The 23,759-nt window shown below is 48.7% G+C and overlaps 1 protein-coding gene and 7 non-coding genes across 8 annotated transcripts; 1 reads left to right on the top strand and 7 right to left on the bottom strand.

Annotated features, from left to right (window-relative positions):
• Window positions 1–380: 380 nt before the first annotated feature.
• Window positions 381–3,648, bottom strand: Abt1 (activator of basal transcription 1). The gene is made up of 3 exons (XM_076857970.2): window positions 3,376–3,648; window positions 2,910–3,109; window positions 381–2,817 (listed from the first exon to the last, which is right to left on the bottom strand). The coding sequence occupies exons 1-3, from the start codon at window positions 3,608–3,610 to the stop codon at window positions 2,437–2,439; spliced, it is 816 nt and encodes a 271-aa protein (XP_076714085.1). The 5' UTR covers window positions 3,611–3,648; the 3' UTR covers window positions 381–2,436.
• Window positions 3,649–4,393: 745 nt separating this feature from the next.
• Trnay-gua (transfer RNA tyrosine (anticodon GUA)) lies at window positions 4,394–4,482 on the bottom strand. The gene is given in 2 exon segments: window positions 4,394–4,429; window positions 4,446–4,482. It is a non-coding gene; the product is annotated as a tRNA-Tyr (tRNA).
• Window positions 4,483–6,114: 1,632 nt separating this feature from the next.
• Window positions 6,115–6,204, bottom strand: Trnay-gua (transfer RNA tyrosine (anticodon GUA)). The gene is given in 2 exon segments: window positions 6,115–6,150; window positions 6,168–6,204. It is a non-coding gene; the product is annotated as a tRNA-Tyr (tRNA).
• Window positions 6,205–9,134: 2,930 nt separating this feature from the next.
• On the bottom strand, window positions 9,135–9,223 carry Trnay-gua (transfer RNA tyrosine (anticodon GUA)). The gene is given in 2 exon segments: window positions 9,135–9,170; window positions 9,187–9,223. It is a non-coding gene; the product is annotated as a tRNA-Tyr (tRNA).
• Window positions 9,224–13,456: 4,233 nt separating this feature from the next.
• On the top strand, window positions 13,457–13,529 carry Trnak-cuu (transfer RNA lysine (anticodon CUU)). The gene has a single exon. It is a non-coding gene; the product is annotated as a tRNA-Lys (tRNA).
• A 1,246-nt stretch (window positions 13,530–14,775) lies between these two features.
• Trnap-agg (transfer RNA proline (anticodon AGG)) lies at window positions 14,776–14,847 on the bottom strand. The gene has a single exon. It is a non-coding gene; the product is annotated as a tRNA-Pro (tRNA).
• Window positions 14,848–15,796: 949 nt separating this feature from the next.
• On the bottom strand, window positions 15,797–15,870 carry Trnai-aau (transfer RNA isoleucine (anticodon AAU)). Its single transcript has one exon. It is a non-coding gene; the product is annotated as a tRNA-Ile (tRNA).
• Window positions 15,871–16,295: 425 nt separating this feature from the next.
• Window positions 16,296–16,367, bottom strand: Trnaa-cgc (transfer RNA alanine (anticodon CGC)). The gene has a single exon. It is a non-coding gene; the product is annotated as a tRNA-Ala (tRNA).
• Between the last annotated feature and the right edge of the window lie 7,392 nt (window positions 16,368–23,759).

The following is a 23,759-nucleotide window of genomic DNA, read 5'->3' as shown; positions in this document are numbered from 1 at the left end:
ACTAGAGAACCATGTGGAAAAATATGGGGAATAAAAGATAAATATTAAGTGGCAAGCCATCACACCTGGACTCTTAATGAAGGTGCTGTCGTCTGGATCTCAAGCATTGCCATCCAGGTGCCATTGAGGTGGTGGGGACTTTAGGAGGTGGGGTCTACTGGAAGGTCTTCAGGTCACGGGGCCTGCCATTGCAGGGATTGGTGAACCCCAGGAAATGGTAAACCCTTTTGATGGCTTTTTTTTTTTTTGGAACTGGGGGTCAAACCCAGGGTTTTGCAAATGCAAGGTAGATGTTTTGCCACTGAGCTACATCCCAGCCCTCACCTTGATACTTTTTTTTTTTTTTTTTTTTTTTTAGAGAGAGTGAGAGAGGAGAGAGAGAATTTTTTAATATTTATTTTTTAGTTATCGGCGGACACAAAATCTTTGTTTGTACGTGGTGCTGAGAATCGAACCCCGGCCGCACGCATGCCAGGCGAGCGCGCTACCACTTGAGCCACATCCCCAGCCCCTCACCTTGATACTTTAAAAAATTATTTCCTGGTCTCTAAGGGCTTCAAGTCTAGAGGGAATCAAGATGAAAGTTCCTGGGTAACCCATTTTCCTCCATCTGACTCTCAGCTTGATTGGCTATAGGTGTGGGCTGTGCTCGCTGGAGATTCGGAGTGCAGCTTGAGTATACTAATGCCACCAGCCTGGGAACACATCCACTCATTCAAGAAACTCTTACTAAACCCTTTTTTCTTTTTTAACTTTCTCTGCTATGGGCAACTTGAGGGAAAGAATTTTCTTCCTTGTCTTAGCATCTATTTACCTAGCCCAGGTGCCTACAGGGACTGGTAATTCTAAAGAAATGAGGAAAACAGCTTATCAAATCCTGAAGCTGGATTTCTCTGGTACTTTAGAAGGCACAATGACCTGAAGAAACAATCCACATGGAATAAACTCACAAAGAATGAACACAGAAGCAAGGACACTAAGTTCACAACATAATGGTACTAACACCACACAGATGTTTGTGTACTAAGTCTAAAAGGACAGAACATGAACTATGAGAAATGTCATACCAAGCTCTCACCATAGGGTCATTTTTACTTTCCCAATAAAGCACATTTTCAAGTAAGATCATAATGTCCGTTTTACAACCAAAGAAGTGGATGAATCCACTCCACTCCAAAAAACAAGGATAATTACATTAATGGGGGGTGGGGGTGGGGTTCCAAGAACTAAAGAAAAAGCACAAGCAAAACCAAATTATAATCACACGTGACAAGGACTTCCTGCTGGATAATAATATTTTAATCTGAGACTGAGTATAGACTTCAATGTATTGTGACACCCAAGTTTGCAGTTCATTTTGATGATTCATCCTGATTCTTTGAAGTAATCAGGGCTGCTCTGCATGTATTTGTGAATCCCTCAGAGCCTCAACACACATGTAAGTGCACTTGAGAGATCTTTGATCCCAACTTCCCTCCAAGCTCTGTCCTTTACAATGGTTTGCCCCAACACTCTATCTATGAAGCAGTCTGATCTGTAGGAGCAAACCAGACTCATTCAGAATTCTGCTCTGCCATTTCCCCAATTTGACCTTGGGGAGACATGAAGAGGGACCCTCCTGCTGCCTGTGATCAGAAATCAGCTCCACACTGAGAGCACTCCATGTCCTGCCCTAGCCCCACTCTATCCCTTATATGCTTCTACCATGATGCTCATCTATCTTATTCCAGTGATCTGTCAGACTCTCACCACCAAGGTCATTATCTCCCATTGTCACTGTCTCTCACTGTGGTTTAATAAATGTACTAGATAAATGTTCTAGGCTAAGGAACTAAACAGAGAAAGAAAAAAGGATCTAGGTTGGATGAAGGCTTTGAGACAAGGAGGTGGAGTGAAGGTCAGTGAACGCAACACAAGATGAAAATTGAAATCTGCCAAATGACTCTCACCCTTAAAAATAAAAGCATTTTTTTCCTATAAATACATAAGGGAGGAGTTTCCTAATCCAAACATAACCCAGTAATTCATATCTGTTTTTCTAAATAAAATGATGCTGCTCCCTTATCTGTATTCAGTAATCAGAACAAGACTGTCTGGACCATCCATTTCCACTCTAGCTACATATAAAGGCCATTCCTGGGCCAAGAAAGTGGCATTTTTAAGGGACCCTACTAAACAAGAGGAAGGCTACCAAATCAAGCAGACATCAGCAATAGTCAAAGCCATCCTAATAATACGAATAAGGTGTCTGAGGTGGGCAGTTACAGCAGTTGGGCAAAAGAGGAGGGGAGGTCCTCAAAACTTCCATGTCTGGGCTTGACCCGAGCCCCCTGGTCGCAGAAAAGGGCTGAAAACGTTTGCCTGGGTGTCGGTGTCATTCCAGCACGAGGTAGACAGGAAGCAGAGCGGCCACGGAGGTGACCGGCCTCCCGGGCCTCATGAGTCCCTGGCCCGGGAAGGTTCCTCCGCACTGTCCGAGGGTGGTGGGGCTCCAAAGATCCTGGCCAGCAGCCCTCGGTTGGAGCGGGCCTGGTCCTGGACTGTGGCCAGGCGGGCCCGTTCACGCCCCCCTGGCCGCGCCGCTTTCCGGGCCCTCAGCTCCTGTTCCGTGGGTCGCTGGGCAAAGGCCCAGGAGCCGTCGGGGCGGGTAGGATCCCCATCGGCGGCAAGGAAGCGCTGTCCCCGCTCCACACTCCGGAGATAGAAGTCTGTCTCGCGCTTGGCCTGGGCCACCTCTGCTCTCAGGCGCTGGCGTCGCACCTGGCGCTCAAAGGCCAGGTGTTCACTGAGGTGGGACCAGGTGAAACGGTGCAGGTACTGTAGGCGACAAGACAAGGAAAGCTCGGGGACAGGTCGGACGGAGGGGACGGGCGGTGTGGGCGGGCCAGAGACCCGGCCGCTCTCCTCACCTTGAGGTTCCACAGGTCGTACCGGAAGGGGCTGCGCCGCCGGGTGCCCATGGGAGTGTTGTGCAGGCTGGCCGCCACCCGCTTGGCCACGCGCTTGTCGCGGAACTCCACCCAGCCCTCGGTGTAGTCCTTGCTGTACCTGGACCGCTTCTTCCCTCCGGAGGCTGCCGCCGCCTTCTTCTTGCGTCTCACGAACTGGTCTGCGTACCCCAGGCAGAGCAGGGGTCAGCCCCCTCTGGGGCAGGGCTCCGGGCCGCGCCCTCCCGCCTCCCGCCCCGCCCCGCCGCCGGCCGGGGTCCCGCCTCCCTGCCCCGCCAGGAGGGACGACTCCGAGGCGCATCCGCCCCGCGCCCGCTTCCCCGTCTCACGGCCCCTTCCCGACTTCCGCTCAGTGCCCGTCAGGGGCGAGTCGGCGCGGGGGCGGCACTCGGAGCCGAACCCCCGCCGCCAAGACCTGGGCACTCACCCTCCGCCTGGAAGAAAACGCGCCCGACCTCGCCATAGGCGCTGAGCAGGTTGCGGACGTGCAGGGGCCGGAAGCGCGGCGGAACGTGGCCCAAGTACACGATGCCCGGCACCACCCGCTTCTTGCTGCAAGCTGCTGCTTCGCGTTCCTCCGGCTCCTCCTCCGCCTCTGTTTTCGGGTTTGGCGCTTCCAAAGGCCCTTCCTCCGAAGTTGCCTCAGCCTCCTCAGCCTCCATGCCGAGGATACGTGAAGCACGACAGCCGTAAAGCGGTCTCTTCCGATGGCGCGACCAAGAGCCGAGCTCCAAGCCGGAAGTTACGTAACAAGACAGCCGTAAAGCGACCGCTGCCGTGACGCGAATTGTGCACGACGGCCTGAGGCCTGAGGCGGCGACCAGAGGGACTATGGGTCAGCACAGGGGCTGGGTCCTAGAGGGCGGAAGTGAGGAGCAGATTCAGGGCGAGGGGCGTTGTGAATGTTTTGAAAATTTGTATGAGGATTAGAGAACTTGCTTGACCCCTATTGTGCAATGATATATCCTCCACATATACCATCCGTATTTATTTATGTTGCAAATTCCTGCGGCATGCACACACGACTTGGGCCTCAGCGCTCGCTGCCTGCGCTCGGGACTGGCTCGTACCTGACTGAATACTGCCTGCTCGGCGCCTTGGCAACCACCACCCCCACGACCCTGGCCCTCGTCCTCTGGGATGCCTCGGGACCATCATGCAAACCCACACTCCCCAGAGGCCGCAGTGGTCAGACATGTCCACAGCCACAGTCGCAAGAGTGATCTCTGAAGCACTGGTACTTTGGAGAAGAATCTAAAATGTTCTCACAAGTTCCAATGTGACAAAGGGTCGTAGCAATCTTTCCTCTTTCCCTCCCTCCAGTCAAGCATTTGCAGTGTCCTTTGGGAGTGGGTGTGTTTTTGTTTGTTTTGCATTTTTGCATCCTATAGCTAGGGATCCTAGAGAGCCCAGGGCCCAGAGATTGGAACCTTCCAAAATATGACTCCTTCGAGCCGGATTCGAACCAGCGACCTAAGGATGACCACAAGTAAACACCTACAGTCCTCCGCTCTACCAACTGAGCTATCGAAGGGCATGTCGGAGACCTCCTGCAGGATAGTTTAAATAGGGCATTCATGGTTTAATTTTTGACTGTTCAAATCCATCTTGAAAACCCATGAACAGGAGGAAGTTGTTGAGAGTATTAGAGATGTTCTAAAAATGATCTGGCACTAGTGATCATACAAGTACACGAAAAACTTATTCCCACGAACTTCAAGATTTATGCTTTTTATTGCATAAGTGTTTCATGTAACTCTTAAATTGCCACCAATTGCCCAAGTCGCTCCCTTGAGTGTAATAGATTGGACCATCCTTAGCACTTCACCTGCTCTTCCGTCTGCTTAGCAGCATCCTTCCTCCTTCAGTAAGATTTTCATAAAAAATAGGCAGCTAGGTTCAAGACTCGCCATCTTGAAGCACAGTACTTCCCAATTTATTTGGGAAACTGATAAACCTTACTGAAAAAACAGGAAAAATTAGGGTTCGACGCAAGATATAGACATAAAACATGAGAGATGTTTTTTGTGTCGTTTAGGACTTGAGTATCTCATGCTATATTGCCCAGTTGTAATGGGGCAAAACCAGCAAACACAGCACGCTCTTCACCCATAAGAGGTAATAATAGTAGTAGTAGTAGTAGTAAATATCCCCTTTACAAGACGACTGTCAGCTTTGCTTTGCTAACACGCACCAGTGGTGACATTTAGCTTCCTGGCTCCTGAAGGCTGACGGGGAAAACAGGCAGCCATGTGAACAGACTTGTCCTTTGTGAAGTTCATGAGTTAGGAAATCTGTGGAAACACTGTATTCTTAGTTTATCTACAAAAGATCCTCACTCATTAAAGTTCTTCCTAACTAACGTCTTGGAAAAACACATTTTCAAAAGATCCTGTTCAGTGAGTCTGCAGCGCACAACTGATATTTCATGAGCGTTTCAGCCGGCTCCCCTCCGCGGGAGGCAGAACACGCGGCCTGGCGAGTGTCTTCTAGAAATGCACGTCGCCCGCCGAGGCGCTGGCTGCCCGCGTCCCCTCGAGTCCCGCGGGCGAATCCGGCCGCACACCCAGCCTGCTCCCGTGGGCGCGGACCGTCCCCCAGGGGGCGCCCTCACTTGTCGCCACTCCTGGCCGCGGGCATCTGGGTGGAGAGAGGGGTGCTGCCCCTTTTCGCTCTGCACACCGACCTTTCCGAAACAGAACGCGGGGAACTGGGGACACGTCTCGGGTTTGCGGAAGGATCCGGTGGGGGCGGTGGGTGTGTGTGCAAAAGGGACGGAGCGGACGGGGCTGCGTCTGGTGATGAAGTTTTGCTCCGGTTAGAAATGTCGCCTTAAAATTCTTCAGAGAGTACCAAGGTGACTGAGAACCCAAGGCCGCTGCTTATAAATCCCAACAAGAATTATAAATCTTTATGAAACCTAACCCCCCACAAGAAATAAGTCCCGGGTTCCCGTCCTAGGTTCCTACCTGCATGGGTCACGCAGAAGGGAGGTGAGTGCAGACTTGGTAGGAAGGCTACTCAGGCCTACTCATGTTCCGCTTCCCGGAGGGACCAAGTAGGGACCCTAGTTCGTTCCGGACATTGCTCAGACACACACGCAGGAGAACGTACTCACAATCGTACAAACAGGTTTAGTTGGTTTTGGTCTAGATCAAAACTCCAGTCCTTCCAGCCGGATTCGAACCAGCGACCTAAGGATGGCTATTAGCAGACTCCCTACAGTCCTCCGCTCTACCAACTGAGCTATCGAAGGATTCACAGAGGAGTGCTGTTTAGGGTACTTAAAATAATTTGTGCCCTGATGATTTCTGCTTCGCCTATGTAAAAAGTATAAACACGTTTAAAAACAACATTCTCAGACACTGACAATAGCCTATAGTCTATGTAATGATCCGACCTGGGGTTTCACGGGTCTGTGGATATGCAAAGTTCTTTGGGTGGTATACCCAGAGTCATCAAGCTCCCTACAGATTTATCTCAAAACACCCTGATGAGACCCCTATCCTCCTCTTCCACTTATAATTAATATCGGGCGGATTCTCCCTGATATCCTTCCGTCCTCAGTGAGCACCTCTTTTCTTTATCAGAGTCCGGGTTTGCCGGCCTGGAAGCGCGGTGTCACCAGCTAGGCCACTGCTCTCTGTTCTCCGAAGCGCTAACTGCAGAGTCCTGCAGCCGGAAAGGAAAACCACGAAATCATTACGAGAAAATGGATGGAGTTTGAAATACGCCAACGTCGTGTGTTTTCTCTCCCGTTTCTCTCACGTGCGCCCTGCTGCCGGGCTTGCTGAGGCCGTCGAGTGTCGCCGGAGGGCGGAGACCCCAGGTGGCTCCGGACACTCACCGAGAAGCGCAGGGGCTGGGCGCTCGCTGGGCGCTTGGCGTGGGGGAGCTGCGGATCCACCCCGCATCCTGGGGCGACTTACTTACCTCGCCCGTGCAGAGGCTCGACCTCCCCCTAGAGCCACATCCCCGAGTTCGCTCACCGCGGAGGAGGACACTGACCACAGCTTCTGTCTTCCACAGGCCTACCTCTCCTCTCCCCTCCTTCCTGCGGGATCTCCTCTCCCCTCCTTCCTGCGGGATCTCCTTTCCCCTCCTTCCTGCGGGATCTCCCTTTCCCCTCTTGTTAAGGTCTGCAAACAAGTCAGGATGGCGCCTGGCAAAATGCCAGAGGGAGTGGTTTGTGAAGTAACAAAAGCGAGCCATTAAGTGTGGAGATTCCTGATTGGTTGACTGCTGTATCTAGTTTATGCTAATTAAGATAAGCTGTGCAAAATGTATAAATACTTCTGTTATCCTACAATAAAGGGCTTCCACTCCTGCTGTATCAATCTACACAAGTTGCTCGTCACCCCCTGGTTATTCTGCTGCAGCCGGACTGCGGCAGATGGTGGCCCATTACAGGGAGCCCCGGGACACTCGGGGGTAAGTGATGAAAAAAAGCTGCCCGTCCATAGATAGGACGGGAGCAATCTGCTCGTCCCTAGGCAGATAGGTCGAGAGGAAAAATGGCCATTTTGAGAAAATGGAAAAGATTGATACAGTATGTTTGTGTCTTGTTTTGTCTCAGTGTATTGTATTGTCGTTGTGATGAAAATATGGAAGGGGTGAGAAGTAAATTGATAAGGGAAGGAGGCACCCCAGTGGAACCAAGAGCAGTTAGGGCGTGTGTTGATAAAAGCCCAGGAACTCTAGTCAGAAAGAAGAAAAAAGTTCAGAGGAGGAAGGATTATCAGGAAAAAAGTTGCAGCAAAAAGCTATTACTGAATACTTTTCCTTACCAAAGGGTGCGTAAATGGGTGCAGCGGCCACGTGCACCAGCCGGTCATGGCGCAGCAAGGTTTTTCCAAGCGGTGGTAGTGGGCTCTTCTGCCGCAGTCAGGCTGCAGCAAACTAGGGGTGGGGGGTGGTGAGGAACAACTTGTGTAGATTGATGCAGCAGGAGTGGGAGCCGTTCAGGAGGGGTATTTATACATTCCACACAGCTTATCTAATTAACATAAACTAGATACAGCAGTCAACCAATCAGGAATCTCCACGCTTAATGGCTCCCTGGCCTTACTTCACAAACCACTCCCTCTGGCATTTTGCCAGGCGCCCTCCAGACTTGTTTACAGACTTTAACAGAGAGAGCAACCCCAACTCGCTTTCAAATGAGCAAGTTCACCCCAGCTGCCCGTTACCCCTGCCCCTGTCGCCCTGATGGGAGCGGTTTGTAGAGCGCTCCAGGCGGTGACCTCGGTCGCTGTCCGGAGAAGGCCCGGCCTCCACGTTCTTCAGGAGCCCCGCAGACGGTTCCGCACACCGGCGTCCAGGTGTCCTTCAGTTAAAGCCTAGCGCTGGGCGGCAGAGGACGGAGGAGACAGTGCCAGGCGCAGCATCCTCGTGCGACGCTTGAACTGCGACCCAAGATTCCTTTGCGGCGGCGTTGATCCAACGTTCCTGTCGTCGAGGTCTCTGGGTCTCTGAGATCACATTTTTGAGAGGAATCAATACTTTCAATGAGATTGGCACAAGATTAGCAAGTGTGTCCTGTGAAGTGAGAGCTCTGCTCTGGAGCTCCTTCCGGAGGGGGAGGAACTGCGCCCCTCTCCCTGTGATTCTTCCTTCCTGGGATTCTGGTTTCTCTGCCAGCAGTGACTGTCAACTCCAGTGTGACCCGAGTCGCAGGCGGCATGACCATCTCTCAAGGAGATTCGTAAATGCACCACACTTTTCTCAGCCGCAACTGAAAACCACCCTGATGACATTTAGCTGAGAAGGACAAACAGGCCCCTAAATCGCCAGGCCGGGGCTCTGGGGCTCTGGGGCCGGCAGGGTGCCCGGGAGCCTGAGCGGTGCTGGCTACTGCCACCAGGGGGCGCGCGTGCCCGCCGTGCGGCCGCTCCTCGGGTCTCGCTGCGTTCCCGCTGTGGCCCGGCGGAGGGGCGGACGGCGTGGGGATCCGCCCACCGCCGCTCGGACCAGCTTTAGCAGGGCTGGAGGATTTTCCGGGGACTGAATCACGTTAACGACGGTGTCAATATCGGATTCGGGGTGTTTAAAAGTTGTTGCAAAGCATGATTTTTTTAAATCCGGGGAGACTCCCGGACACCGAGAACGTTCTGTTCGGGTTCAGCGAGCACAGGCGCTAGGGAATCCGACTTCCCGGAGTGGGGATGGCGATCGCAAAACGTGAGCTCCTTCGAGCCGGATTCGAACCAGCGACCTAAGGATGCCTGAGGAGCGCCCACTACAGTCCTCCGCTCTACCAACTGAGCTATCGAAGGGCCACGCAGATAGCTGCGCCGCCGCGGGTGCCAACTCTGGGCTGCGCGGCTTCACTGCGCACGCCCTTGTGTCCTGCGCCCTTTCCAAAGCCTCGGAGATTCTAAGCTGTGGGCCCGGGATCCGAAAACCAGCCCGGTCCGCCGCTCAAGAGTTTGCAAAGGAAAGAAAATAAAATAAGGAGGCCCAGGAATTGAGAAGAATTTAGCACTGGCATTTCATTGTGATGAATTTAAATAGCCAATTTTGAACTCCACTTATAAACAGGATTTGAAATACTTCCATCTGCAGTTTCAGCGAGATGATTAGTTGGAGGAGGAGCAAGAGAAAAAAAAAAAGTTAAAACTCAATAGAAAAAAAAGAAGAAGAAGAAAAGAAACTTAATAGCATACTACAATGTACCTTCATTGGCGTTTGTCCCTGTAGATAAACCAGATCGTTACACTTTTAACTCGGACAGACCCCATCAATGTGGAGCGAAAACGAACACTTTTAATGTAATCTTAACACATGTCCCATCGTCCTACATGTAGGACACTTACAAAAACATACAAAATTTAATACAACAACCATAAAACTGCTCCTCTTCAGTTTTATAGATTTCTGATATTTAGGATGACGGAGCAATGGGTTGACACACATAGGAACTAGTTAATTTTGATTCCAGTTTCTGTAACAGTCTGAGGCTAACATTCGGTCTCTGCTCTCTTGCTCATGCTTGGCGAGTTTTCTATGACTGAGCTCCACCCCCAACCCTATTGGGTTTTGTACATATGCAAAAATTAATTAATGAGAAAATGATACTACTTCTTCCACTCAAATCCTAGAATTGCTTACAGAAGCAAAGGAGTAATACTTTATCTTTCATGAGGCTCCTGTGTGATAGGCTTGAATGAAAATTAATTTTATCTTTAAACTCTAATATTAATAGATTAGGTTAATTTCTCTTTGCTTCAATTTAGGTCACTTTCCAAGAGGTTACACCCCAAAATCTAGTTGTGTGTACAGAAGATCTTTTGAACAATACTTTCTAAATATGGCCGAGTTGGTTTGTTGCATACTGCTATGGGTTTCTGAGCTGCATAGACTGCTACCCTTTGGGAGGGCTAGCTCAGGTAACTGCTCTTGGGCAGAACACTTCCTACTTCTTTGATCTGTGGCCCAGCCTGGAACACGTTTCCCAAGTCTGCCCTAGAAGCAGGATTACGTCCCTGAATTCTTGTCTCCTCTTTGCACCTCTTAAGACCAAGTGTTCTGAAGTTGAATGCTTTGATAAGGTGATTGCTGTGTGGCAGTATCATGAAGCAAGGAAGTAATTAAGATTAAATAAGATAAAAACTCTGGAGCCCTGATCCAATAGAATTGTGTTCTTAAAAGACACCAGAATTCATGAAGGCTTTTTTTATCGCTCCACTAGAGAACATAGCAAGAAGGCAGGTGTCTCTGCAAGCCAGGAAGAAAGCCCTTGTCAGAAAACAAACCACTCAGCACTTTGATCTTGGACTTCCCAACCTCTAGATCTATGAGTAAGTTAATTTCTGTTGTTTAAGACTCCCAGTCTGGGCCTTCTATTATGACAGCCTTAGGAGACTTCTAAGACACCCCCAAGCCTTTTTACCTCCTCTAATCAAGGACTCCTCTGCAATTTTAAAAAAGTGTCATAGTGCAAATCAGGTTGGCTGGAAGTCCAGGCCTTGGTTTTGGAGATGTTGCCATGGGCCTTGGATTCAGAAAGAAATTACATTTTTAAGTATTTCAGTCCTTTTTTTTAACAAACAAACAAACAAACAACAACAAAAAAAAAACAGTGCAGCCAAGGGGACTGATCTTTGTGAACCACAAACCCAGTAAATTAATGGACACGAGGGCAAGTTAAAACTGGCAATATTGTTCTATGTAGGACATCCCTGTATTGTTCTCACAGTCACAAGCACAAGTCACAAGCATCAGGCAGAGGTTACTGGGGGGAAAGGGAGTCCAGGCTTATTAAAACCATACACAGGGTCTGCAAGTCCTTCATTTCTGTCTTTTCAATAGTAAATAGACTATCCATAAGGAATAAATATAATGTCTTTATTTCTTAGATTTTACTGGAAAACACAGGTGATTTTTAGATAACCCAATTCTATCACCATCATTATTTTTTCAAACTGTCACTCCTACTTTATTCCCTATCCTCAGAGTTAAAATAAAGCTGAAGATCTAATTTATGTTAAATCAGCCCATTTATGACACCTTTTTTCTATCTTTTTTCATTTTCTTTTCCTTTTATTTATTTTTCCTGTTATTGGGAGTAGGGTAGACCTCCATTTACTCTTTTAATTTTGACATGGTACAATAAGGAAGACAGTGACTAATTTTCCAAAGTTAAGGACACATTGGTTTCATTTCAGTCACAGGTCTTCTGCTGGGGTTTGAGGAGGTGGGGTGACTCAGAAGGACTGTATGGGTGCAGGTGCCAATGGTGCTCATATAATGGCCACAGCCAGGAAAACTAATGAAATTGCTATCCAACGAGTCCTATCGTCCTGGGTGAGAAGCCTTCTACACAAAGCTGGGAGCACCAAAGTGGGGGTGGTGATAGAGGTCTAAGAAAGAAGAAAAAAGGAAGGGGGGAGGAAGGGAAAGGTAGGGGAAGGCAAATGACTCAGAAAATAGGTGAGAGCCTTGTAACCTACATGTGTTTCCATCTGGCCTTTCCAAATTGAGTGGCTTTCTTTAGAAGGAAAATGTCTTCAAATTTATTCAAATGGAATCTTATGAGGGAAAGCTGGAGACCCAGCAACTTCTAAAACGTGTACTTTCAAAACAGATGCAAAGGGAGACATGGATTCTTAGCACACTGTGGGCCTCTCTAAGCAGCACATGGCAGGCAGCTTTCTTGAAGGCAGGGATCATGCTGGATTCATGTTTTCATTTTAAATATCTACAGAAAAGGCCCTTAATAAAAACATGTTCAATTGATTTGGAAGACCCCTGCTCTTCTTTAAAGGAGTCTTGGGAAACAGTCAAATCTCAATGTAGTCTAAGAAAGTTACTTCTGCGGTCAAATTAATCCATTTTAGGTGGACACGTGATTCTCAATTTCAAGGTATATATACCAGCTACACCTCCAAATTCTAGGGAGTCCCTCCACCCAATTTAAAATGTACGATTTCCTTTGCCTCACTATAGGTGCCATATATCTAAATAGGTAAAATATGAAATAGTTTTTGTTTTGTCTTTATTTTATGAAATAGATTTTAAACTGGATATAGCATCTCACACAGAGAAAGTGAGATATTAATAATATTCCGGTGTTGGTGTTAAGAAAAAAGTGAAGCTCCTGTGGAAGGGAATGGAGAGCAGGTAATTTGTACTGTCAGGGATGGGCACTCTTTTAGGGCAATACTAATGTTCTGGGGCTCTGGCAGATCCCATGGGGTGGAGACAGCAGAATCAGGTTTTCACAGCAACATAACTATTGTTTTCATCTGACTCCCTTTGCTTTGGTCATATATTAGGTGGATTTGGCCTTCCCAAAGTTAAGGGCGGTTGAAAAATGCACTAGCCCACTTAATTTTATCACTTGGCACGAATTTTTCAAGCCTGCATCTTGACTTCGGAGTTTTGACTGTCCTTCACATTCCCATTCGGATCTGCCAGAAATCCCACGGACTCAGCCTTCCAGATAGACCTAGAAATTCAGGCATTTCTTACCCCTTCTCTTGCTACCACTGTGATCTGATTCGATCCTTTTTTGTCACCAGGAGCCGCCTAATAACTGGTTCTCAGAGTTTGTATTATTATCGCCTTAAAGTCTGTTCTTAACTCAAGAGCCAGAAGGGGCAGGATGGGTGAGGGAACTGGAACAGAAAACCTCAGTGGGTCAGAGAGAGGGTCCTGGGTCATGTGAGCACTTGAGGAAATGGGCTCCGGGACACTATGCTCAGAGCCAAGCTGGCCACCTGTCTGGATGCCATCGTTAGGGTCACTCTCGCAGCACCCAGAGCAGATTCTTAGATCCTGGGGGCATTTTGTGGTCTAACACCAGTTGGTGAGATTGGGAGGAAAGAAGGAAAATGTAGTGTGCTAATAACCAAAGGTAATGCTTGCGTTCTTTGTGGTTCATTTCCTTTTATCTAAGAAGCTCAAATAAACAACCAGATAAAATTCAATATTCTCAATTTGACCCCCGCCCCCCCAAAAAGCTACGTATTCTTCTAATACTTTGGGGAAAACGTCTGGCCCCAGGTGCCCGGCTAGCTCAGTCGGTAGAGCATGAGACTCTTAATCTCAGGGTCGTGGGTTCGAGCCCCACGTTGGGCGTCTGTCTTTTGGTCCGCTTTACCGTTTACGTACTTCCTATTCTTCAGAAGAGCGTAAGTCACTGCAGTGAAGCAGGTCCCAATTTTAGAGCTGTTCATTCTGGTGGAATGATGGAATCACCGCAAACGGTAACAGCAGACTGACTTTTCCCGCCAGCTCTGCAAGTTTTGCAGAATTTTTGTCTCAGCGCCCCCTGGCGGAGACGCGCCTCCGGCCTGTTGGCGATCTTAACACCAGACACCTGTTACACTCACCAGTGTCCAAGTTCCACACGGTGCCTGTTCTGCAGGTTTGCACTAGGACGTGGGCTCTGAATGGACGAGTTCCTCGGGCATTTCTGAAGCACAAGCACCTCCAGAAAGGGTTATGATATAGGAGAGGCATGCAGAAATGCTGGAAGGATGCAGATGGGGCCAACAGTCCAAGCAAGGAACAGGGTGATAGCGCTTCCTGCGGTGTTGAGAAATGGTGACTCCAGTTTCTAGCCCAAACAGGTGTCATTACGGATCAATGGGAGATAAGTTTCCTAATAGCACAACCACAGATGTGCTTTCAGTTTCTTACCACCGTATGTCAAGGGCACGATGGACTTTTTCTTTTTTTTTTTTTTTTTTCTTTTTTAAAGTTTGATGGGTTTTTAAAAATCTCTTCTAGAATAGAAATGGACAGGATCTTTTATATATACAAATAAGCACACAGGTACTTGACAAATAGTAATTGTGCTTGGAGGCACAGTGATATCTCAATACACGTATATAATCAATATGTAAATGATCCCATCAGGACAATTGGCAAATGGATTCCATCGAACAGTTATCTTTCCTTCCTACTGGGAAAGTTCAAAGTCCTCGTCGCTGGCTGTCAGCCACGGTTACCCTGCTGTGCGAAGCTGCTGTTGTTCTCCTAACAAACTGCACCCCCGACCTGTCAATCTTCCTCTCTGCAGCCGCCCGCCCCCCACAGGTCTTCCATCCCTTCGTGGAGCCCTGAACAGAATGTCTGTGGTTTTCTTTTCCTGTTAGCCGCCTTTGTACTTGCTCATTGGCTACCTTCGCCACACTAGAGGCACACACAAAAGTGTGTGTGTGTGTTTCAATGGTCACTTTGGAGCGGACGGAAAAAAAAGCCAAGAAAAACCCCTCGCTAGTCCCGCGAGGGCACAAGGTAGGGCCGGCCGCCAGGGGACATATGGTGGGGCCTGGGGCGAGGGACTGCTCCTGCCCAGGCAGAGCAGGGATGAAAACTTGGGCTCGTCCGGGATTTGAACCCGGGACCTCTCGCACCCTAAGCGAGAATCATACCCCTAGACCAACGAGCCGCACGCCCAGGGGTCTCTCGGCGGCCCATGAATCTAGTCCTCGGCAACTGTCTGCAACGTGGATTCTCGGTCCTCCCTTCCTTCCTTCTCTAATTAAAACCAGGCCAGCGAAGGGCCAGGCAGCTCTCCGAGAGGCGGTGTCAAGGAAACCTCGCGCCTCCCAGAAACACGCAGCCTCTCTGAGAACCGAGGGGATTCTGGTTTCTCGGGGGCGCTGACCCAGCCTCGTAGGAGGAAGCGGAGCTCGTTGAAAACGCGGGAGTCGGGCGTGGTGTGGTTGGGTCGTCGCCCGCCCCAGATCCGCAGAGCAGGGTCCGCCAGGTGCGAGGAGCCGCAGTGGCCTCGCTGCCAACCTGACCCAGAGGGACCGCGAGGCCACAGGAGAGCCTCTTGCCCGGGAAAGGCAAGACCGGCGAAAACTCGGGGCACCGCAGTGGGGATGCGCGACGCCTGCCTGGGGCTGGGGACGACGAGGCCGGCGCGAGGGAACCCAGGGGCCCGGCCGAGGGCGGCCGGCCTGCAGCTGTGCCCGGCAGGCGGCGGCCGCGCGGGCAGCGGGCTCGTGGCAGGCGTCAGGCCCTCGGCTCCCGGCAGCCGGGCGCTGCGCAGCTCCCTCCGCAGGGGAGTCCCGCCCGCAGGTGGGGGCGACACCTCGCCAGTGGTGCCCGCGAGGGCCACCGAAGTGGCGGGAACGTCTCTCCTTCAGGCTGCGTCGGCGCCTTCAGTCTACGGCCGACCCGGGGCGCCCCGCTTCCTTAGGAGGGGCCGACTGGGAACCTGACTTCGAATATGGGTTCCGGACTTTCCTGGACCGAGGGCTTGGCGGCGGCGGCGGCGGCAGCCTGTCAGTCAACAGTGGCCCCTGGACCACGGGTCTTTGATTCTCCGTAGAAAAGCGATAGAATTTACATGTAAATGTCAAAAGGGAAGAAAAGGAAAAGAGAGGAGCTGGCCCGTACGGGGATCGAACCCGCGACCTTGGCGTTATTAGCACCACGCTCTAACCAACTGAGCTAACCGGCCGCTGAAAGCCCGCGCCTCTCGGACGGGTAATGCCGAGGTCAGTCCTTTCTCCCGCTGCCGAAGGCGTGGCGCGTCGGGCCGGGCTCCCAGCTCTTGCAGGCCTCGGCGCAGCAGTCTCGGCCCCTCACCGCCCGAGCTGCAGCGCCGCTCCCAGGCCTATTCTCCGGCCAACACCACCCGCGGCGGGGCAGCACGCTCCGCCTGCACCTCCGCGTGGGTGTTCTGTCTCCATTTTGTTTGCTTAAGGCACAGAGCTCAGAAATACCTCGCTGCAATCCCGGCCCTCGCGCTCCACACTGTGTGTTCGCAGTGGTTGAAAGAACGCCATAGGAAATGAACGAGGCGGAGGGTGCTTTAAGGTCCAGTGGTGGGACATGGTCCAAAGCTCTCCCTGTCAGAGCAGGGCCGACCAAAAAAAAGAAGCCTGGAGATGCCGGGGATCGAACCCGGGGCCTCATACATGCGAAGCATGCGCTCTACCACTGAGCTACATCCCCAGCCCTGAGTGGGCTCGTTGCCGCGCTCCCCAGTTCTCGGATCCCATCCTTATCTCTTCCCCTGCAGCGAAGATCTTGCACAGCGTTAGAGACAGAGTCTCTTATTTGCACAAGAACATCCTGATCTGGTTACCAAGGCAACCTTCGTCCACTTTCCACTGACCCCTGTCAATCCTCAATGAACTAACAGGAAGAGAACGAACTGAAGGCAGCCGGAACCAGAACAGTTCCCCTGTCCCTCGGTCCACCTTCAGGTCTCACTGTGCCTCTCCAAAGAGATTCAGTTACTGCACAGCAAGGGACCGGCTCACTTTTGAAAGCATTTTGTTTGGGCCGGAACGTGGACTATTGGAGACATTTACCTGGTCAGTCTTGGAGCTGAAGGTGGGCATTCCGTTTGAGTAGGCTGAATATAGTGCAGTAAATGTCCATACACGTCGACTATCCAGTTCCAGGAGGCAGACAATTTGTATTAGCCATTAAATGACACTGGATTAAATTAACTGGAATTACATCTTTATTCTTCACTATTCTAATCTCTAAAATGTGCGATGGCTTCCATTAGCCTGAAAGTCTTCAAATACTTAAACACAGCTACGGAAAATAGAATTCATCACTGAGAGCTCATTCTCTGTGGTCTCATATTTTTGCACGTCCTTCTATCAGGAACCAGCTTCCATTTGTTCTGGATTATTTTTTCAAGGTTGAGAATGTATCGAACACCTTTGGAAGACAGAGATATGTCTCCAGCTCCCTTGTCAGGGATGCTTATTGCACGTTGTACAAGAATTGAGATCCCCAGGTTTGGGATTCCTCTCCTGCAATACAACCCACTGCAGACACAGGTATCATGTGGCACTCTAGATGTTGCCTTCTGGGAATTTGAGCTAGGAAACCCAATCAGAAATGCTAGTTATTTGGCTATTGCAATCACTGTTAATAATAAACTGTCCTGTCTCTTGCCCTGGAGGCTCATGAATTCTGCCAACACCCACAAAACTGAAGCAGGTTAATTTAAGAGCTTGCCCATTGGGTAAAATCTGGCCCTTCTCAGTTCTTGGCACTCATCAGTCAATCTCTCCTCTTCCTTCTCCTAGCTTCCTTACATTGGTGAGTAGTAACCCAAACATCCAGCTAAATTCCAGAGCTAGAAATCTGGGTGCCTCTCTACAGAGACACCCAGAGGGACCCCCCTTGTCCCCTCCATTCCTCACATGCAATCCACTGTCAGTCCACCTGTTCAAGAGAGAGGCATGTAGGAGATTTAGTGAAAATATGAAATATGTTCTACTTTCTATGTCCATCCTACTGCTCAGTGGCTCTTAACATCTGTTTCGGGCACTATGGCAATTGTCTTTTTAAATTTGTTTAATAAAGCAGACAGCTGTTCCTGCTCACCCTAGATAAACCTGATTTCTAGGCCTAAAAGAAAGCCATCTATTTTACTGTCAGGAAACCTCCACTTCTAGCACCCACCCACTTCCTACTCAGTTATTCAAAGACTGATAGAAGTTTTTGTGAAATTCGAATCTTATCTGATTTTTCCCTAAAGTTCTGTTTTTGTTTTTGTCTGTTTTCGTACTGTGAATTTAACTCAGGAGCCCTCTACCACTGAACTAGATTCACAGCCCTTTTAGCTTGGAGACAGGATCTGCCTAAATTGCCTCCTGTCTCAGCCTCCCTAGTAGCCACCCCAGTAGCTGGATTACAGGTACATGTCATACCCCCAGCTAGGCCTGACACTTTCAAAACAAGATAAAATTTTATCCTTTGATAAGGAAAAGACAGTCTTTGCTGTACTGGCTTTGCCTCTAATGGTGATTTCCCCACACCTCCTTTGCTTCTTGAACTCCATCAAACAGCTTAATCTATGGCTTCCTGACCTGTGGGAGGGAAAATAGGAGTCTCTTCTATTTCTCCCCAGCAAAGACCATGCTGAGAAGGGTGGGGTAGTTACTCAGCCATGAATGGGCAGGCAGGGAAAGGACAAGAGGATACTGAAAGCCACTGGGAGCCTTATCTGACTGACAGGCCGGGGAAGATTGGGCCTGATATGTCAAAACCTCCCCCAGTCGTAACTGCATGCATTTAAGTAAAACTATTGTTTCCAGATTATGTCACACCTTCCCAGACAGCCTGGGCCCTCGCTTATTACCCAAAGTGTCACAACCCTCAATCTCCTTGGCAATTAAAACATCAAGACCCTCAGAAAGAAAGTTTGCTGAGAGCTGTTCAGCAGGAAATTGAGGCAAAAACTGGTAGATTCAATTTCCTTTAAAATTCTAACTCTGAGTCCACCATATCCTCTTCTCTCTTCCAGGTTGTCCTTGCAGTTTCTGTGCTATCAATCAGAAGTGAAGAAGTGCGGGGCGTGGAGTGTGCCTATAATGCCAGCCATGCAGAGCATCCTAAATTGGAAGCCAGCCTCAGTAAATTCAGTGAGACCCCAAACAACTCAGTGAGACTCTGTCTCAAATTTTTTAAAAATAATAATTACTATTGTTATGATAAAGGCTGAGGATATGACTCAGCGGCTAAGCAGTCCTGGGTTAATCCCTGGTGAGTCAAGAGGTGAATTTAGGCAAAACTCTCTGGAAACTTCCCTGGGACCCCTAATAAAACTGGAGAGCAGGGAGGGGTGCACCTTCCTTTTCTGAGAGGACCCACTCTCCCTTGAGAGTGTCTCAGGGACCCCTCTTCCCTTTCCTAACCCTCCAGGAAGCTCATGCTTTCTACTCTTATAACAGTGGTCCACTTTCGCCTTTTGAATAGAAACTCTGAACATATGCTCTGAGGCTTATTTTTAAAAGAACATGTTTTTTCTCTGTCTTCTCCCCACTCCCTCACCCTAACAAGATTAGAGACAGTGTTATCTTTTCTTCCGTTAATTGTCCTAGGACAAGAGGAGGATCTATGAAGTGAATTTCAACACACTGTCAGGACCCCTGTCACTGCACACCTGGAATTTAGCCTTTAAAAGCCCCTTTTTTCCCTGATGGGCAGAATCCAAGCCCCTGGGACAGGAGTTCCCGGGGTTTGCCACGGCTGCCTCAGCTTCCCGTCGGCCTTAGCCTGGAACAGATGCAGATCCTTTGTGCAAACTTCCTTCTGACTCTCCTTGCAAGTGTGGATGGTTAGTTCAGCCCTGGATCTTTTCACTTTGGCTTAATTTCTACCTTCTCCTCAAGTGGAAGAGCTTTTTTCCTTCGCTAACAGATGAATCCCTCCCTCTTCAATCTGGTTAGGGCAGGGTCCTTGGGTCCTGTGGCCTTGACAGACAATTGAAGATCTTTAAATGTTTGGTGAATACATCAAGGAACTAATCTTTAAGAGCATGTCTCTAGGGCTGGTTGTGGCTCAATGGTAGAGTGGTCGCACGGGTGAGGCACTGGGTTTGATCCTCAGCACCATAATAAAACAAAATAAAGATATGTGTCCACTTACAACTAAAAAATATTAAAAAAAAAAAAAAAAAGCATGCCTCTAGGCCTACAAGGGGAGGTGGTACATACCTGTAGTCCCAGTGACTGGGAAAGTGGAATCATAAGGTCAAGACCAGCCTTAGCAATTTAGTGAGCTCTTGACTCAAAAGAAGAAATAAAAAGATCTGGAATGCAGTTCAGTGGTCCAGTGCCCCTGGGTTTAATCCCTAGTACTGTTGTAGGGACAAACGAGGCAAGGCACCCAAGACAGCAGCAAACAGTTTTATTTGGCTGCAGCCAGGTTCAGAGGGTACAGCCTTTGCTGTAATCAATCAGAGTTCAGGGAGTTTTAGAATTTTATACCCAGCATGTAAGGGGAGGGGCTCAGAAATTCACATAAAAGCAGCTTTTTCTTTCACTGTTGTGGGCAAGTTAACCCTTCAAGGACAACACCTGAGAAGGGGAGAGCTTCTTCTCCCCTCTCTTTCCTCCCCCTGCCAGCTGTCACCATGGAGCCCAATTGTAACTTATCTTAAAAATGAAGACATCTCTGTGAAGCCCAGAGGCCTTGTTTGCACATTTCTTCAAAGTACTATACTGGATATGTTTGTGAAAACTAGTAAGGGGGTGTCCAGCACCTGGAGTGCTGGTATCTTCTCGGCCAGTGGCCAAGTAAAACAGGACAACATGAATATAGGAAGTTTATCTACATTGGACTCTTTTTCTGACAGTCCTAAAATCAGCCATGGTAAAGAGGGCTTTTCTGTGGAGAAAGGGGGTGCCACTTCAGTACCACCAAAAAATAAAAAAAGAAAAAAAGAAAAGAACACGTGTTCCTGCCAGTACTCTCACTTCACTACTGCTCCTTTCCACCAGATTACTCTTCACACAACTGGAGTGGGTGGACAGCACTATTTTAGCTCCAACTGATTACATTAACAGGCTGAACTCTGATTTATCTGTGCCCCCATCCCCTTGTCCAGCACAGCTCCTGACACCTGGTAAGTGAGTATTGCTTATTTTTTTAAAGACATTTATATATATATGGCCAAAGGAGCACACCAAGGCAAGCTTCGAGAAACTTCTCCCTGTGGAAGAAGGGAACTCATAAGGCAGAATCCGTGAGATAAGTAAGTCCCCCCCGCCCTTTTTTTTTTTTGGTACTGAGGATTGAACCCAGAGATGCTCAACCACTGAGCCACATCCCCAGCCTTTCTTTATATTTTATTTATCCACAGGCTTTTTTACTGAGTTGCTAAGTACGTTGCTAATTTGCTGAGGCTGGTTTAGCCTCTGGGATTACAGGCCTGTGTCCAGGTGCCCACCATCCCTTATCCGAAGTTTCCTTTGTTCCTCTACATTCTTCTCCTTTATCTTGTTCATTTCCTTTATTCTGCATATGTTTTGGGTGAGGAACAGGTGGGCTGAAGTGTGTGTTGGAGGGAGATGGGCAGGAAGAGAGTCCTGGGCAAATTAATTAACAATTCCCTGTCTGCTCAGGAGTTGCTTCATTAATAATTCTTTAGGATGGGCAGTATAGGCCTGGGCTTGGGAACATTAACATTTCAGTCTCTCAGGTGTGGTTTCTGATTTCTCAGACTCAAATCGGACTCCATTTTCCCCATCAGACCCGATTCCCTAGCTACACTAACTATTTTCCTTTAAATCTGGCTTCAATAAAGTCTGTCTCATTCCACTGTTCTTCCCACCCCCACAGTCCCACCCCTTCCTTCAGTCCCCTCTGCACATCCAGAGTTCCTTCATTCTGTGCTACCACCCCCCACCCCCACCCCCACCCCATGGATCAGCATCTGCTTATCAGAGAAAACATTCGGACTTTAGGTTTCTTGGAATAGGCTTATTTCACTTAGCATAACATTCTCTAGTTCCATTCACTTACCTGCAAGAAAGGATTATTTCTTTGTTCTTTAAGGCTGAGTAATATTCCAGTATGTATATGTAATACCACCGGTTACCGTGAAGTTTGAACATTAGAGAAGCACGCCAAGGCAAGCATATAAAGCAGGGTTTATCAAGAAGGGGTAACATAGACTTCTCTTGGGAGGGAGAAGGGGCCATAGCTTGTGTCCTGGTATCCCAAGAAGGAGGTGTTGTGCCCTTTTTGCATGTCCCAGGCTTCCTCTGTTCTCTGACCTTCCCCCTTACTTTTCCCCTTCCTGTGTAAGTGACTAGGCCCAGGAGTGCTTGCTAGGATGGTCCAAAGGTGGGGAACAGGTGGGCTGAAGGGGGAAGGGCAGGATGGAGCAGCTCAGGACACATTAATTTACAATTAGCTCCCTGTAGGGAGGGGCAATTCCTGGGACAGGTGACCTTAGCAACAGGTTGGATCAGAGACAGGTTCTTGATAAGGGTGGAGGAAGGGCTCTGAAGGAGTTAACATCTCAATCCCTCAGGGGACAGTCTCCTACTTTCTGGACTCACTCAAAATTGGCCTGACTCCATCTGACCTGATTCGATTTACCTATCTATACTGACTGCCTGCTAATTCTGACTCCAAGTGTGCCACATTTTCTTGGTTGGTTCCATAGTGTAGCTAGTGTGAACTGAGCTACTATAAACATAGATGTGGCTGCAACACTGAAGTTGCCCATTTTAAGTACTTTTATAAAAACCAGGAAGTGGGATAGCTGGTTCAAATTGTGGTTCTATTACAAATTTTCTGAGGACTCTCCATACTGCTTTCTTAGTGGTTGCAGCAAGTTGGAGTCCCACCAGCAATGTACGACTGTACCTTCCCCCATCCTCGCCAACACTTTTTTATTGTTTGTATTTTTGATAATTGCCATTCTGACTAGAGTGAGATGAAATCTCAGATTAGTTTTGATTTGCATTTCTCTAATTGCTAGGGATGTTGGAACATTTTTTTGTTGATGGATTGTTTCTTCTTCTGTGAAGTGTCTGTTCAGTTCTTTGGCCCATTTGTTGATTGGATTATTGGGGATTTTCGGTGTTAAGTTTTTTGAGTTCTTTATATATCCTGGATATATTAGTACTCTTTCTGAGGTGCTTGCGGTAAAGATTTTCTCCCATGCTGCAGACTCTCTCTTCACGTTATTGATTTTTTCCTTTGCTAAGAAGCTTTTTAGTTTGAATCCATTCCATTTATTGATTCTTGATTTTACTTCTTGGGCTTTAGGAGTCTGGTTAAGGAAGTCAGGTCCTAAGACAATATGATGACAATTTGGGCCCACTTTTTCTTCTATTAGGCACAAGGTCTCTGGTCTAACTGAGTCAGGGACACCTGGTGCTGCAGATCTCTCCCATTATTTACAAACAACTCAGCAGGGTGGCTGTCTGCCTAGAAAGGCTCTGAGGGTTTTTCCAAGGACAAGGGTCATGCCCCTTTCCTTAGGACAGGCCTCAAGGTAGAAGCTGCTGTTATTTATCTATTTTCAAAAGTGGAGTCACATCAGTTCCTCACAGCCACCTGTCCTTTGTCCTGGTCTCAGTGGTCACCTAAAAGAAATCTGGTTGGGTGAAAGAAAAAAACGACAATAAAATTACCAATCTCTAAATTTATGAAGGGCTTTTAATGTGCTAGGCAGCGTGTTAAGAAAGCACTTTGGAAGGACTGGGCTGTATGCCGCTGTCTGGCTGGGCACAAGATCACGAGCCACTCAAACAGGAACAAACTTTATTTGAAAGAACCGCCAATAACACGTCCGCCCGGGAAGCTTCCCGATCCACCCACGCGGCGTTCTGCTGCTCCTTTCCGGAACTCCAGCGCAAGCGCCTCCCCGGAATTCCCTCCTACTGTGCTTTCCCAACCAATGGGAACTCTCCAGGAGTCCCGCAGCAGGAGTCCGGTATCCATATGAATGTAATTTTTAACATAATCATATCATCTCAATGGCTAGCTGGCATCACCTTTCAATCAAAAATGCCATGCATCATATTAATTGGCTGTGGCTCCCAGCAGCTGTATATCTTAGTGGTATAGCACTTGCCC

This window comes from Callospermophilus lateralis, chromosome 6, assembly GCF_048772815.1.
Source record: "Callospermophilus lateralis isolate mCalLat2 chromosome 6, mCalLat2.hap1, whole genome shotgun sequence".
NCBI lineage: Eukaryota > Metazoa > Chordata > Mammalia > Rodentia > Sciuridae > Callospermophilus > Callospermophilus lateralis.
Note: the sequence above shows the minus strand (reverse complement) of the source record. Positions and strands in the feature narration are given on the sequence as shown.

What these genes read in the sequence shown, in the direction of transcription:
- Abt1 (XM_076857970.2), bottom strand. Translation starts at nt 3,610, where the DNA reads ATGGAGGCTGAGGAGGCTGAGGCAACTTCGGAGGAAGGGCCTTTGGAA. An exon ending in CGTTTTCTTCCAGGCGGAGG is followed by an intron (nt 3,110 to 3,375) that starts GTGAGTGCCCAG and finishes TGGGGTACGCAG; the next exon opens with ACCAGTTCGTGAGACGCAAG. An exon ending in ACGACCTGTGGAACCTCAAG is followed by an intron (nt 2,818 to 2,909) that starts GTGAGGAGAGCG and finishes TGTCGCCTACAG; the next exon opens with TACCTGCACCGTTTCACCTG.